Source organism: Glandiceps talaboti, chromosome 2, assembly GCF_964340395.1.
Source record: "Glandiceps talaboti chromosome 2, keGlaTala1.1, whole genome shotgun sequence".
Lineage (NCBI taxonomy): Eukaryota > Metazoa > Hemichordata > Enteropneusta > Spengelidae > Glandiceps > Glandiceps talaboti.
This window is the reverse complement of record NC_135550.1, coordinates 16594142-16608531: the sequence shown is the minus strand read 5'-3', so window position 1 is coordinate 16608531 and position 14390 is coordinate 16594142. Positions and strand designations below refer to the sequence as shown.

General features: G+C 36.3%; 2 protein-coding genes across 3 annotated transcripts; both read left to right on the top strand.

The window, feature by feature from the left end:
* The first annotated feature begins 67 nt into the window (after window positions 1–67).
* On the top strand, window positions 68–1189 carry LOC144453419 (dimethyladenosine transferase 1, mitochondrial-like). Its single transcript, XM_078144710.1, has one exon. The coding sequence runs from the start codon at window positions 175–177 to the stop codon at window positions 1123–1125; it is 951 nt and encodes a 316-aa protein (XP_078000836.1). The 5' UTR covers window positions 68–174; the 3' UTR covers window positions 1126–1189.
* Window positions 1190–2442: 1253 nt separating this feature from the next.
* Window positions 2443–14000, top strand: LOC144453565 (retinol dehydrogenase 11-like). Of its 2 annotated transcripts, none has more exons than XM_078144886.1 (7): window positions 2443–2547; window positions 7491–7609; window positions 8310–8465; window positions 8916–9020; window positions 10462–10671; window positions 11227–11434; window positions 12071–14000. In XM_078144886.1, the coding sequence occupies exons 1-7, from the start codon at window positions 2483–2485 to the stop codon at window positions 12168–12170; spliced, it is 963 nt and encodes a 320-aa protein (XP_078001012.1). In that variant the 5' UTR covers window positions 2443–2482; the 3' UTR covers window positions 12171–14000. The 2 variants fall into 2 exon arrangements, with proteins under 2 accessions (XP_078001012.1, XP_078001011.1); XM_078144885.1 differs by lacking the exon at window positions 2443–2547 and adding an exon at window positions 3600–3714.
* Window positions 14001–14390: the final 390 nt, after the last annotated feature.

The following is a 14390-nucleotide window of genomic DNA, read 5'->3' as shown; positions in this document are numbered from 1 at the left end:
GTTGGTGGCGCCCAACTTCCGCATCCGACTAAGGGGCAGTGTGCTACAGTTCGACACATGGCGATTGATTGCAATGTGCATAGACACAGGCGTAGATACAAGCACAGATCACTCTGGACAACCAGGTATTTGATTCAACACAGTGAGCGAACGGAAACATAGTTAGAACCAAACATGACCCGTCTGAGACTACCACCATTGCCAACCATCCGTGACATCATCCGAATGTACGGATTGAGAGCACAAAAACAACTGGCACAAAATTTCCTATTGGATGTGAACTTAACAAACAAGATAGTACGCAGCGCTGGGAACTTACAGGATTCAGTAGTGTGCGAGGTAGGGCCTGGACCTGGTGGTATTACTAGATCTATCTTAAATGCTGGTGCGAAACACGTGACTGTAATCGAGAAAGATCGGAGGTTTATACCAAGTTTACAGTTGTTAGCCGATGCCTCTGAAGGAAGGATGGACATTATTTGTGCTGATATTCTAAAGTATAACGTGGATAGAATATTTCGGATGGACAGTAAGGGAGGGGACACCGATTTTACAAATACGCACATCATCGGCAATTTACCATTTAATGTATCGACACCTTTGATAATTAAGTGGCTTGAGGACATCTCCACCCAGCAGGGTGCTTTCAGCGATGGACGACGTACACGAATGACTCTTACCTTCCAAAAGGAGGTAGCTGAACGGCTTTCAGCAGACGTTGGAGACCCCCAGCGGAGCAGACTGTCAATCATGGCCCAAAGTCTTTGCGAGGTCCAACACTGTTTTACCATACCTGGTTCTGCGTTTGTACCCAAACCAGAAGTTGATGTCGGAGTGGTCCACTTTATACCGAGAATACATCCGTTAATTCCATGTTCCTTCAAACTTGTTGAAAAAGTTGTAAGATGTGTGTTTCACTTTCGCCAGAAATATTGCAAGAGAGGTGTTGAAATTCTCTTTCCATATGACTATGAGGACATGGTAGATTTAGTTTTTGAGACAACGGGTATTGATCCATCAACAACTCCAACGCGGTTGTCCATTGATGATTTTGATAAGATCTGTGATGTGTACAGCACTATTTGCCAAAAATATCCAGCTATTAGGAACTATGAATACCGATGAAGACTGGACACAATGTTTATGATTTCATCTGCAAACTTCTAGTTCTAGGTAGAGGAACACTACTCCAGGAAATAAATGCATTTCAATAAACTTTGGGTTCTTCAGAGTCATTTCATGATTTCACATCTCATAAATTTTGTGTGATTGTCAAGACACCAAATTGAAACTCGTTTTCCACTGCCATTCTAGTCCACTGTTGCCAAGTGGGACTTGGCAGACATGTATGTGTATTAGATGAAAAATGAATATTCATGACTATGAATGTAGTAAGCACTTAAGAGTCATGAATATTCAGTGTTCATCCAATGAATACAGAGCTTGAAATTAACAGTAGTCCCATGCCCATAGACTACCAATTGTGGTCATGGGCCCTGGGCTATCATAGTTTGTGGCTGGTAGCCCACTCAGGCTACCACTGATTATGTGATGAGGATGTGAGATTTATGGATATGAAAGTATTTTAATAATACACATTTCCAATAGAGGTTAATCTGTTTTCAGTTCAGGAATATCGGACTACAGGTCACAATCCTTGGGCTAACAATTTCTGAAACTGGTAGCCCACTAGGACTACCAAAGAAAAAAGTTAATTTCAAGCCCTGGAATAGACCTATGGGTCATCCTAAGTCTGTTTCACTTGCTTGGGCATTGCCCTCCAGGAAACAATGTGTTGGGGTGTCCCACATCCTTGTTACTGTTCCTCATCTAAACAGACACACCATGTTGCTCTGTGATCACTCAATATATCAATTTTATTTTCTCATTCTGATATGATCTGTGGATAATGTAGCAAGATGGTGGAATTTACTCCAAATTATCCATAATGAGGGATACTTTTGATAGTGTAGTATTTGAGTTCAGATTAATGTTTTCCCATCTATGCAGTTAGATTAATGCTATACAGAATAACAAGAATACAACAGAGTAACACAGAAATTACCCCCCTCTCATATATAATGTGTAGTGAAGGCACCCAGTTTGCTATACTCTGGTAGTGGTATGGTGTTTTATGCTAAGGCAGTTTGAGATACTCTGGTATAAGATTTTATGATAAGGTGAGATAGTTTCCGTCTCTATCCAATATCTTCTCTAATAGATATCAAACAGTTTCTTCCCAGTAAGTTTCCGTTGAAACAGGAATGACTTTTTATGTTGCCCATCGCGTAGTACGTGCACTAACAATAACGCTGGTGGTACTGCGCTGGTACCACCGTACCATGGCCCATCTGTATAGCGCCCTCTTTAGCCAAGTTGGGGTTCAGTTACGTGGCAATCCGAAACGAAAGATTCGTCGTTATCAGCGCATCTGAGGTCCGAACACGAAGGCTCGACGAATAACCAACACCACCCTAATGTAATGGCAGGTACAGTTGTGATCGTAGTGGTAGGCATTGCTGCCGTTGGAGTGCTATATTTACTCAGGTATGCTTTGGAATAAGAAGTTTACATTATATGTAGGTTGCATGCCCATGAATGATGCATATTTGCGACTCGTGGGAGGGTCGAGAGAGTGGGATGGGCTGTACGTGAAGAACCCAAAGATGGGGGTGGGTCGGGGGAGTGGGGATCCAAGCGCTGGCGCTGTTGCTAAGTTTACCACTAGAGGGCGACTCCAAGGGTCGCCTAGCCATTGCGAAGCACGTACAACGCTGCAGCGCCAGCTGCAGCTCCTGTGGGTGGGGGAGGGTGTTCAGTACGTGAACTGCTGCTAATACATTGCATATATTGTAACAAGTTACATGCACAACACCCTGACTGAGATTTTATTAATTACCGACGAGTTCTATTTTATAATTAGCTGTATATTAGAAGTTCAAATTGTGGTCATTATGTAGATTAGAAATGTAAATATTACTGAACTCATTTCTTCATTCTGGTCATCTGAACAATTGTTGTCATGGTGATAGCTGTCAATCATACAGTCAAAACACTCTGGGATAAGGCTTGTATGTACAGTCCTGCTAATAACAAAGTACATCAAGACACACAAGTGTGTAACTACAATTTTGTTTACACTGCCACCAGGATACCACCATGGTTGTGTTCATCATCGTTTTTATTGCATTCAAGATATGTCATGTATTCATTTGCCATTGTCTTCATCTATTTAATTGGTTGAAACTATCACAAAAGAAAATGAAGAACACATACACAAGTTGCAGTAATTTAATCACAGGCCGCTTTAGAGCTGACAAACCATCCAAAAAAAACGTACTCGCAAAGAATATGATGGCATCCTGAAAAATGATATATAGTTAATATAACATACAAATAAGAATAGAACTGTGAATTAATACATTCATTGGCCACTTCTCAGCCCTTGTGGTCTGTGAGATGATGTGTCTGTGACATGACCTAGTTTCTCTTCGTATACTAATTGAAATGTCTTTGGGACCTGACTAGACTGAAATATTTGTTTGGTTTGGCACTCCTGTGTTGACTACATCACATTAGCTCATAATTAAAGTGGTGCACACGAATCATTTGAGTGTAGGACCTCACACACACAACACCCAGCATCATGGCAGATATTCTAAGTGTGGTTGCACTGGTCGGCATTGCTACCATTGGAGTGCTGTATTTGATCAGGTATGCCTTCGATTTTAAAAGCCAGGGGTTTTGATCTAATGTTCTCTCATTAGTATTATATTATCAGTGGAACCATATATAAGGGCTGATATATAAAGATGAAATAAGGTATTTCTGTCATATAGGACCAACTTTTTCTTATTAACTAACTGCTCCACCAACTGTTTCTCACACCTAAAATTTAATTCATTCCTTATCTGAACTTTTAAGGCACTGAAGTCTGCAACTTGCAAGTCATCATGTAGTTCATCTTTGTATGCATCACCTACTAGCTATCATTTTGCGACTCTTGGTCAGGGGAGTCCAGAGTCTGGTCTTTTCAGTGCTAGCAAGTAGATTGTAATTTAGGATACATGACAATATATTGCTTACTAATTGGGGCATGAAAAGTTTTATGGTCCATACACAATTGTTAATTAAATGGCTAATGTGACAATTTGTGATTATGAGCATATAACACTACATGCAAGTACAACTGATCTTGACTTCCCAAGTGCAATTATACACTTAGCATACACACCTAACAGCAAGACATGTAAATTAGGGAGCCTTCAGTATTTACAAGGGGGGGGGGAGGGCTGGAGGAATCTGGGGTGGGTCACATTTTACAAACCTGTTCTTGGGGGAGGGTCATATTTTGCATTACAAAGTTTGGGGGAGGGTCACATTTTACAATCCGTAGTTTTGTGACCAAATTGAAGATTCAATTATTGTCAATTTGTTTTGTGTGTTTTGAGATGTAAAAGTGAGATGAGCACTCAACATTTATTTTTACGAGTACTTTACATGCAAAAATGAAAAAATTAAAATACATATATTGTAAGAAAATTGTTTAATAAAATGATGCATTTTGTTGAGTGTACCCATCTCACCTTATCACTCACACTGTACGTGAATGTTGTTGTTAAAATATGATGGTGATGGTAGCAGTGATGATGATGATGATGATGATGATGATTTAGTTTTGAATTTCATAGAGAACACGGACAGTGATACATGTACTGACTCAAGTAGTACCAGTGAGTCAGATTAGGGTGACACTGATAATGGCAATACTGAAGGTGAAGGTGATGATGATGATGATGATTATGATGATGATTTAGTTTTGAATGTCATAGAGAACACGGACAGTGATACACATACTGACTCAAGTAATACCAGTGAGTCAGATTAGGGTGACACTGATAAAAATGGCAATACTGAAGGTGAAGGTGATGATGATGACAATGATATTAGGGAACTTTTACACGTGCCCAGATCAGGCAGAGTATGCACAACATGGAAAGCACGTTTTAGATACTAACTAGATTGTGTATGATTATACGAGAAGGGTAACTAGCCAGTCTTTTACTGTTTGTCACTTTATATGTAGAAATATTGCTTTCTAATACAAAGTCAAAATCATTCAATTTGTATTTATACATATAATGGGAATATTGATTAACATTCAGTTTATGCAATTGTCATGGGGAGGGTCATGTTTTACAAGGGACAAAGGGGAGGGTGACTTTTGACAAATGGAGATGGGGGGGGGTCATGTTTTACTTAACAGACCATGTGTGATTTCCTCCGGCCCTCCCCCCTTGTAAATACTGAAGGCGCCCTTAATCTTAACTGCTATGACTTGCAGTTCTGTTGTCTGCATTGAGATACGTGTTGTACGTGCCCTGCATTTAAACTATCATTAATATCTATACTAATAATTCACATCACAGTGTAAGTTGTAAGTTCAAACTGAGGTCATTGTGTAAACACATTTTAAATATTTCTGTGTCTTGTGATTAGAACAAATTTAGTTGTCATGGTGATACTTGCCAATCACCAGGTTGAGATGCTGTTTACGACAAGGATTTCACAATTAAGATAAATGAAATGAATCGTAAACACATACACACCTTGTAACTTCTATAGTATTTACACTATTACCATCATGCTCATAAAATTAAATCCTTTGTACATCAACATTTTCACTGCATGTACTTTTTGAAAGTCAAGTTGTTTTCTGAAATATAACTTAGTGTGGTTACACTTGGCTAGATTTTTTCAAACATTTTAGTTGTGTGTTTTCTAGTAGCAGACTACAGACTGTCAGAACAGGTAAATGTCAACACATGGCACAATAAGTACTATTTTTACAATGATACAAAAGTGTTTGTATAAGCTGGTACTTGATAAAATACCAGACAGACTTGAGGACTGAAACCATACATCAATATTAGTGACAGGATGTTAGGATAGCTGGCAAGCAAAATTAACATGAATTAGCATAATGATATATTTGATTGGCTGTAACATTTGAACCCGTGACATAACTATATTTGATTGTCTGCAGTGAGGACTCAGGTTAGAGTGTGTTAGGAAATGCCTCATTCAGTACAGATGTTGGTGGCAGCTGTATGATACATACATGTACAGGGTGAATTTACACATGATATCTTAGAGTCACTGAGTGAGCCTGGTGTCTGCTAGAGTGGTGGCATAACACAATTACAGATTAGCATTTTACAATATGAGCATAATTTATGTTGCAATTGGATAATTACATGAATTTGGAGTTACTTTTTCTTTATTTTGTTGTATCACAGACAACCAACACTTTATATGATAATTGTTACAGTCCCGGGTTACAGTAGTCCATTCAACCTGATTAAGTTATAGTCACACCCCAAAAAGCCATATTAGAATACCTGTATACGTTTAGATTTACATAATATTTGCATCTTACAGCATGTCTATTGTAACACTTCATACATTAGGTACATTTTAGGGGTTGTAGTTACACATGCTCATTTACATAATGACTTCATTTGAATAATCAAATAGTCTGATGTAGATAATTGTTCCCCACTTTGACCAACCAGGTTATGGGAATATTTTGAAATAGCAATACCCACTTGATACATGTATATGATCTATAACAAGCTGAGTGTAGGCAAGAGCTATCGTAGACACAGATCAGCAATGTAGACAGACTAGGTGAGAACAATCATAAATTCATAGATGCACAGAGCAGCAATGTAGACAGGCTTGGTTTTCATAGACATGGATCAGTGATGTAGACAGACTGGGTGAGAATTATCATGTACACAGATCAGTGATGTAGACAGGCTGGGTGAGAGCTATCATAGACACAGATCAGCAATGTAGACAGGCTGGGTGAGAGCTATCATAGACACAGATCAGCGATGTAGACAGGCTGGGTGAGTTATCATGTACACAGATCAGTGATGTAGACAGGCTGGGTGAGTTATCATAGACACAGATCAGTGATGTAGACACGCTGGATGAGAGTTATCATAGACACAGATCAGTGATGTAGACATGCTGGGTGAGAGTTATCATAGACACAGATCAGTGATGTACATTGTAGACACGCTGGATGAGAGTTATCATAGACACAGATCAGTGATGTAGACAGGCTGGCTGAAAGCTATCATAGGCACAGATCAGTGATGTAGACAGGCTGGATGAGAGTTATCATGTACACAGATCAGTGATGTAGACAGGCTGGGGGAGTTATCATAGGCACAGATCAGTGATGTAGACAGGCTGGGTGAGAATTATCATGTACACAGATCAGTGATGTAGACAGGCTAATGTTGATATGCTTTTGGTGTGTCATGTGTATGCATTTTGTACAAGTTGACATAGCCAAAATAGGGTTTTGTCCATATCTCACTTTTGAACTTCCTGTTTATGTAAATGAAACTAATGTTAGTTTTTGTTTTTTCTCCCTTTGTTGATTATAAATTCATTTTATATATTTATAAATACAGAAAGTTCTTCAAAGGGGGTGTGTGTACGAGTACAACCAGACTTGATGGTAAAACAGTTATTGTTACTGGTGCCAACACAGGCATTGGTAAAGAGACAGCTTTGGATATGGCAAAAAGAGGTATACATTCACATTACTTGAAAGAATATACAGATGAATTGAATTATTTGTACTGTTGCATATTATGTTAGAAAATCCTCCTTATCCAATGACCCTTTTGAAATTAATGTTTCTCATCGTACGAGTGATTGGTCTGTTAAAAAAGTGAAAAAAGTGAGTATATGTGCACATATTGGTGATGCTTTCAATATTCATAATCGTTATTTTAAGCAATATTATGATTTCCACTCTGATACAGGCATAATGATGTTGCCATCTTACCATTCTGTTGAAGTTGTGTTTTTAGGTCTGGCCAAAGAGGGCGTACTTTTTTCATGTCAGATTCGGGAAACATAGGGTATTAACATTCCAACACTTCAACTCATTTTTAATACAATTGAACTGACATCCTAATATTTATTGATTCACTGTCTGTGCTCTTGCTGAGATTTTCAGAAGGACCAGGTACGAATGGGATGCAACAACAACAACAACAACAACAACAACAATAACAACAACGTTTTTTACACATAACAAATTACCTTTTTTTTTTTTTTACAAATAACAAAATTACAACATTTTTGTGCAAATAAACATGAAATTGGCAAAGCAAGTCAGATAACAAAGTGAAACACCATCAAGTCATGATTGTAGAAATTATGGTACAAAGTATAAAGATGCTAACACCTCAATATATTAAAAGTAAGCATTTCTTTAACAGGTGCCCGTGTGATAATGGCTTGCAGAGACTTACAGAAAGCTAATAAAACTGCCAATAACATCAAGCAACTTGCAGACAATGAAAATGTCATTGTTAAGAAGTTAGATTTGGCTTCATTGGAATCTGTCCAAACATTTGCCAAGGAGATTAACAAAGGTAGGGCTAAAGTAATATCATGTCTTATTTGCATTATTGGACATTATCAGTGACTTTTTTCCTACAAAATATCTACTTTGTGAAATCATGATAGTTGAACAGTTACGAGTAGCTGACTCAGAATCTTCATATAGTCAGTTTGAGCTTCATGTTTACTGTTTGATATAGTGACTGGCTTAAAGTCCTTGACAGAGATTTGAACTACCAGTAGGTCCAGTCAACCAGCTGTATAGATGGGCACCTGGTAGGATGAAATTGTCACATGAATGATTTAATCCTATGCATTTACATAGCCGGTAATGTATTGTATGCACACATGGGAGTTGATGATATTAAAGTTATATAGGGCTGTTGTACAGATATAAAGGTCTGTGCCAGGTGTAACAATTAATGCAATGCTGCGATGACATGGAAATGATTACCATTGTTATGTTGTTATTACTATCACAGAGGAATCCAGGCTAGATATTCTCATCAATAATGCTGGTGTGATGTGGTGTCCATATATGAAGACTGTTGATGGTTTTGAGATGCACTTTGGAGTCAATCATTTAGGTATTTCATTTATAATGAAACTATTTTGTACATGTTTATCAGTAGTATGGTCAAGTGACTATACCCATTTTATCAAATATCAGATTTCATTTAAGACCTTGACCTTTGACTTTGAATGTCTCCTTCAAGGTCAAATAGCCAGATTGGTTTAATTTCATAGCTTTGAAATTGTTTTGTCTCAATATCCATACAAAAGCTAGAGTTCAATTTCAAATTGGTTCAGTTCATGATAAACACTGTGCATTTGTCCAGCACAGCTCAATCCAAATAATTTGATATTTATCCGTACATTGTTCAGCCAAGGAAATACAAGTTACCTACATGTTAGGGCCGGACAACAAGTAGTGACAAAACCTTTGTGTTACAGGTATTTTCTGGCTGAATGAATCAATGAGTAACATAATTATACCTTGATCCACAAGCATGAGTTATGAAAAATCAGGAAAAATCAGGAAAAATAGTGGCAATTTTGAACATATCAGAACCAGTGATGTCGACACGATTTGTAGTGACATAGAATAACCAGTGGTTACTGTTCAAACACGTTCCACCTGGCTTGTATGTGTATAAAATGAAACAGACAGAAGCAGATGTGAAATACGATGAATGAATTGAAGCCTATATAGACCTCCTTTTTCATCAGATATTAATGAGATATGTTTGACGCTTTCAGCATGCCAGGTTTCTCTTTGTTGGGATTTAACTGATAGGGCCTTGGCTATTACATCTTTATTTGCATTTAAATATTTTTATCATTCAATTTTATCCTTTTCATTTGTTTTTAATTACTTTGCTGATCTGCAGGGAATCAATCGATTAGCCAGCTGGGCTTTCTTGTTAGTCTGCCTGGCACAGCTTTTGTTCACATATGCACTGTACATACAAGAAAATGTTCACACACTATTAAACATTACATTTGAAACATATTTACCTTTCGGTCTGTAAATTTCATTTCAGTATTTTCAATTAATGAATGGCTGCCATTACAACAAATAGTTCTCACACTCACCAAGAAATAAAAATAATTGCTGAGGGAACTATGGTAACATTTCCATAGTACCTTGCATGTTAATGGCATTTCCTGTACACATAAAGAGGCAATAAAACTGTTTATATCAAACTAAGAAATCTAACGGACAGTCTCTTTTAGTTACAACATACTGTGCCAAGTGTGATTAATTTAATTAATGTCTTCATATAAATACTTGCCTTTCACTGGTTGTATTTGCATTCATACTGGTGTTTTATTATGCACTTTCATTCACTTTGCAAATACCCGGAGTTTGCAACTGTCCAGTATACATATTATTGCCTTTTAATATTTGTGTACAAAAGTGGTTGGGTTATCATTGAGGAACACTATTCCATGTGCATTGTAAAATAGTCTGTTTTTACATCTTTTACATTTACATATGTATGTGTACTTTTTCCTTCTTACTAGGTCACTTCCTTCTGACCAACCTCTTGATTGACTTATTGAAGAAGTCTGCTCCAAGTCGGATTGTCACAGTCTCATCGATGGGACATAAGGGAGTGTCAATACAGTTTGATGATCTAGGTTGTGAGAAGAGCTACAACAGAGTGCTCGCATATTCACGCAGCAAACTCGCAAATGTTCTCTTTACTAAAGAACTGTCCAAGAAGTTTGGAGGTACTTATTTTTTTTCTTTGGCTCATCACGACCATCCTACATGCATCTTTTCTAATAGTTGTGCTAACTTGCTGATTTGTTTAACGTTTATGCAAGAAATTTGACTTGAAATCTCATCATCAGAATTTTGGTTGCCCAATGTTTGTATTAAGTTAGTTGATAATGCACTGTTATGAATATTATAATTTCAATGTTAATACATTGTACATCTAAGTGTTATGTTATTCCGTCACATAAACCAACTACATTCCTATGAACACTTGCTGTCTCAAGATGGTGATTGGTAGTGATTATTTATGGCATCTCAATTTAATTTATGTAAATGTAGTCATTTTTAGCTAAATTTTCTTCCTTTATTAACTCATTAAAAGCCTAATACCAATAACATTAAAAATTACTTGTGAAAAATAGGTGTCTAGCAGAACTTTAGGAAAAGTTAGTCCTAAACAACAGAATATTCTTTATAATCTTTTTGTCAGTCTTTGCAGATGTCCATGTCTCCATCATACTACCACAAGTGTTCCATAACAAGATCTAAATGTTATTTCTCCTCAGATTGTGGAATAACGTCATATGCCGTGCACCCAGGAGCAGTAAACACTGAACTGGCCAGATATATTCCTGGTTTTCTATACTATCCACTTGCCATCATATTATTTCCCATTCTGATGTTGACTGTCAAAACAGAAAAAGATGGTGCTCAGACCAGTATTCATTGTGCAGTCACCAAGGACTTGGAAAGTATGTCTGGACAGTACTTTAGGTAAGAAATATATTTTTTTAGGTTGAAAACATAGGTGAAATGTACAGAATTTTGATAGACTGACCCAAGTTAAAGTGTTTCTGAAAAGAAAGATATTTGCATACATTATAAGGAGTGTGCCAAGAAATTTCAATACATTTAATCAATATCATTTTCATGCTTTGTTTCACTAAAATAATAGAAGTGATAGAAGTAATAGCTAATAGTACATTTGTAATAGATAAAAGTAAAGGGAATGGATTATGTAAATTCAAGAGAAATAAGATAGAAAACTTCCAATCAACTGTGATAGAAATACTTATATGATCTCTTCTTATTGTTGTCTCAGTTGTAATCGCTAGCCAGTTGTTTGTATCAATTGTAATCACTAGTCAGTAGTTGAGTTCCAGAGATAGACCTCTGAAGACAAAGTCAAAACCCAAATTTTGTGTTCATTTATTCCAGACTACCAGTTTCAAAGTTACTTTTCTTCTGCCCAACTATGGTAGTAATTACTTTTGTACAAAGAAATACACCTTTGGGTAAATGAGGATTAACAAGTTTGCACTACAGTCTTTTAGTTCAGGCCAAAAAAAAAATGAATGTAATGAATATTTCTGACCAGGTGTCATTTCCCATGTGTTTTATTATCCTCAGTGACTGTGCACTAAAGGAACCGTCTTCACAGGCAAAGGATGCTGGCGTTGCTAAAAAGCTGTGGGAAGTCAGTGCTACCATGGTGGGATTTGAGGAATGAATTGGATTTCTAGTGTATCTACTTATACTGGTATGGGCAAGCTAAACATGTGCCAATAGATATGCTTTCTTTCCTTTTAAAATAGCCACTGTCTTGTCCAAGATTTTGCTGCTGTGTAGTTTAAAGACACTTGTATTCCAAGAAGTGTAGCAATGAAAATATCAAATTGCGTGTTTATTCTTGCCAAGATATGCATGAATTCTTGGCTGTTTTTCCTGTACATCCTGCAACAGGGTCCATTGGAGAACTGAGATATTGCACTGAAATATTACTCTGTTTATGAAAGATGATTCAAAATAGTAATGAAATAATATAAAATCAGATGATATTATCACAATCCTTGGACTCGTGAGATGACATCTTAGTTCTCTAATGCATGCATTAAGACAAATTACAAGTTTACAAACTTTAAAGTTTTCAATTTTTGATACAATATTGCACCTACTATAGACTATCCAAATCAGTAAGTGCATAAGATGAATAACAGATACAATAGCTGAAATAACATTGATGTAATCTTTAAATTTGCATGTAATGCTTGTTAATAGTTGCTTTGTAAATTTTGTAATTTCTAAATTTTTATGGATTGAGAATTTTGACATATATATCAATGTGGGTATACATATGGTCATTAAAATTTTACATTACAATATGTTATGTAAAAGTATAATGGTATATAGTAGATAAGACAAAGATACTATTTAAAGTGTTGGATGTATACCCCACTTTTTTTAGTGAAATGTGTTATCTAAACAACTTTCTCTATAAAGTCTAGGGGTTAGTATAGATCTGTTGCCAGTTCCAAGATGGATCGTACATCTCCCGATACATTGCCATGTATTCTGTATGTGCAGAGGTGTGGTGTTTGCACGCCTTACTCAGGGGGATGGTTTCACCTGAGTGACGATACCTCTGGGTTTACCAGTCAAAATCCTTATGTCATTGAAGGTGATTAGTCTCCATTCTATAAAATCACTCGCATTTAAAGAGGTCAACATGTTTTTTCATCATTTTATGATGAAAATGTATGAAGAAAACACAAGCCTAACCATAAAGACATAAGTGACGTTGTCTCATGCAATGCATCTTGGAACCGGAAAACAGACAAACAAAAATTTTTCTGCAACATCAATTGAAACTTTGAACTGTATATATTTGTAAAATATGCAGGCAAAATTATCTAGTGATATTCAAATGAAAAATTCTGCTTGAATCTAGAAATACAATGGATATTTACTATAATATCAGGGGTTGTAGAGATTGATTTTTTGTAAGTTTTGACTAAAAAATGTAGAGATGTATCTGGACTAATGTTATAGAATATTGATGTAAAGCTAACAACAGAGAATGAAGGAGCCAAAAAGATGTTTGACTTGAATGTTAGACAACACCTGTGTATTGTTTGTCATAATGTACATGACGACATTTATTGTATTGATGTCGACTTTGAGCTATGAATATTTTTAAAACATGTATACAAATAATGGCCTTACACTTTGATATTTTATTCTGTTTGAATCTGATATTATATATCGGATATTTTATTCAACCATATCAAAGTCCAGCATTCTGTATCTTTGTCAAATTACAATGTTAACTTAATATAAGTTTGGATAAATAAGACCAACAACTTAGTCATCATGTGTATGCCAAGGTATAGCTTGTAGTCACTTGAACATATATTTTGTCAATGCAGTGTTACAGTTACTGTAATATATATCTGCTGATTTTCTATGGCAGTCTACGCAAAACAAATAGCATTTCTCTGCTCAAATATTGCTTCTTCTGTAGCATAGTAAACTGAATAAACAAGCAACATTGATGATAAATTGTGTGTGTGTCTATGTGTTTACTTGATCGGTGACTGTTTTAGGCAAGTTAGACAGATTATACCTGTCCAACAGTCATTTTGGAAAAAATGGTAGAAGTACATACATGATAAATTGTCTAAAGTTCCCTGCATTGAATTAAATTTTGTCAAATGGCATCAAATAATATTTAAAAACCTCATGTCAGATGTATTTTTTTCTAGCTTTTGTCATGATAAACTTTATTGTAGGTGCTAAAACAGAATCAAACTTCAGCCTGTAGTTTGTACTTGTGACATAATATTACAAATGGAATCATGGGTGAATGATTAAAATAGAATTGGAGCATTGTCATCATTGATGTACAGGATGCAATATTTCAGAACAAGTTTTTGTAATTAGCTGCTCTCAA

Excerpts from the sequence above, each read along its gene's own strand:
- LOC144453419 (XM_078144710.1), top strand. The coding sequence starts at position 175 with ATGACCCGTCTGAGACTACCACCATTGCCAACCATCCGTGACATCATC.
- LOC144453565 (XM_078144885.1), top strand. The coding sequence starts at position 3,647 with ATGGCAGATATTCTAAGTGTGGTTGCACTGGTCGGCATTGCTACCATT. Across the intron at positions 9,021-10,461 it reads CTTTGGAGTCAATCATTTAG|GTCACTTCCTTCTGACCAAC; the intron begins GTATTTCATTTA and ends CCTTCTTACTAG. Across the intron at positions 10,672-11,226 it reads ACTGTCCAAGAAGTTTGGAG|ATTGTGGAATAACGTCATAT; the intron begins GTACTTATTTTT and ends ATTTCTCCTCAG.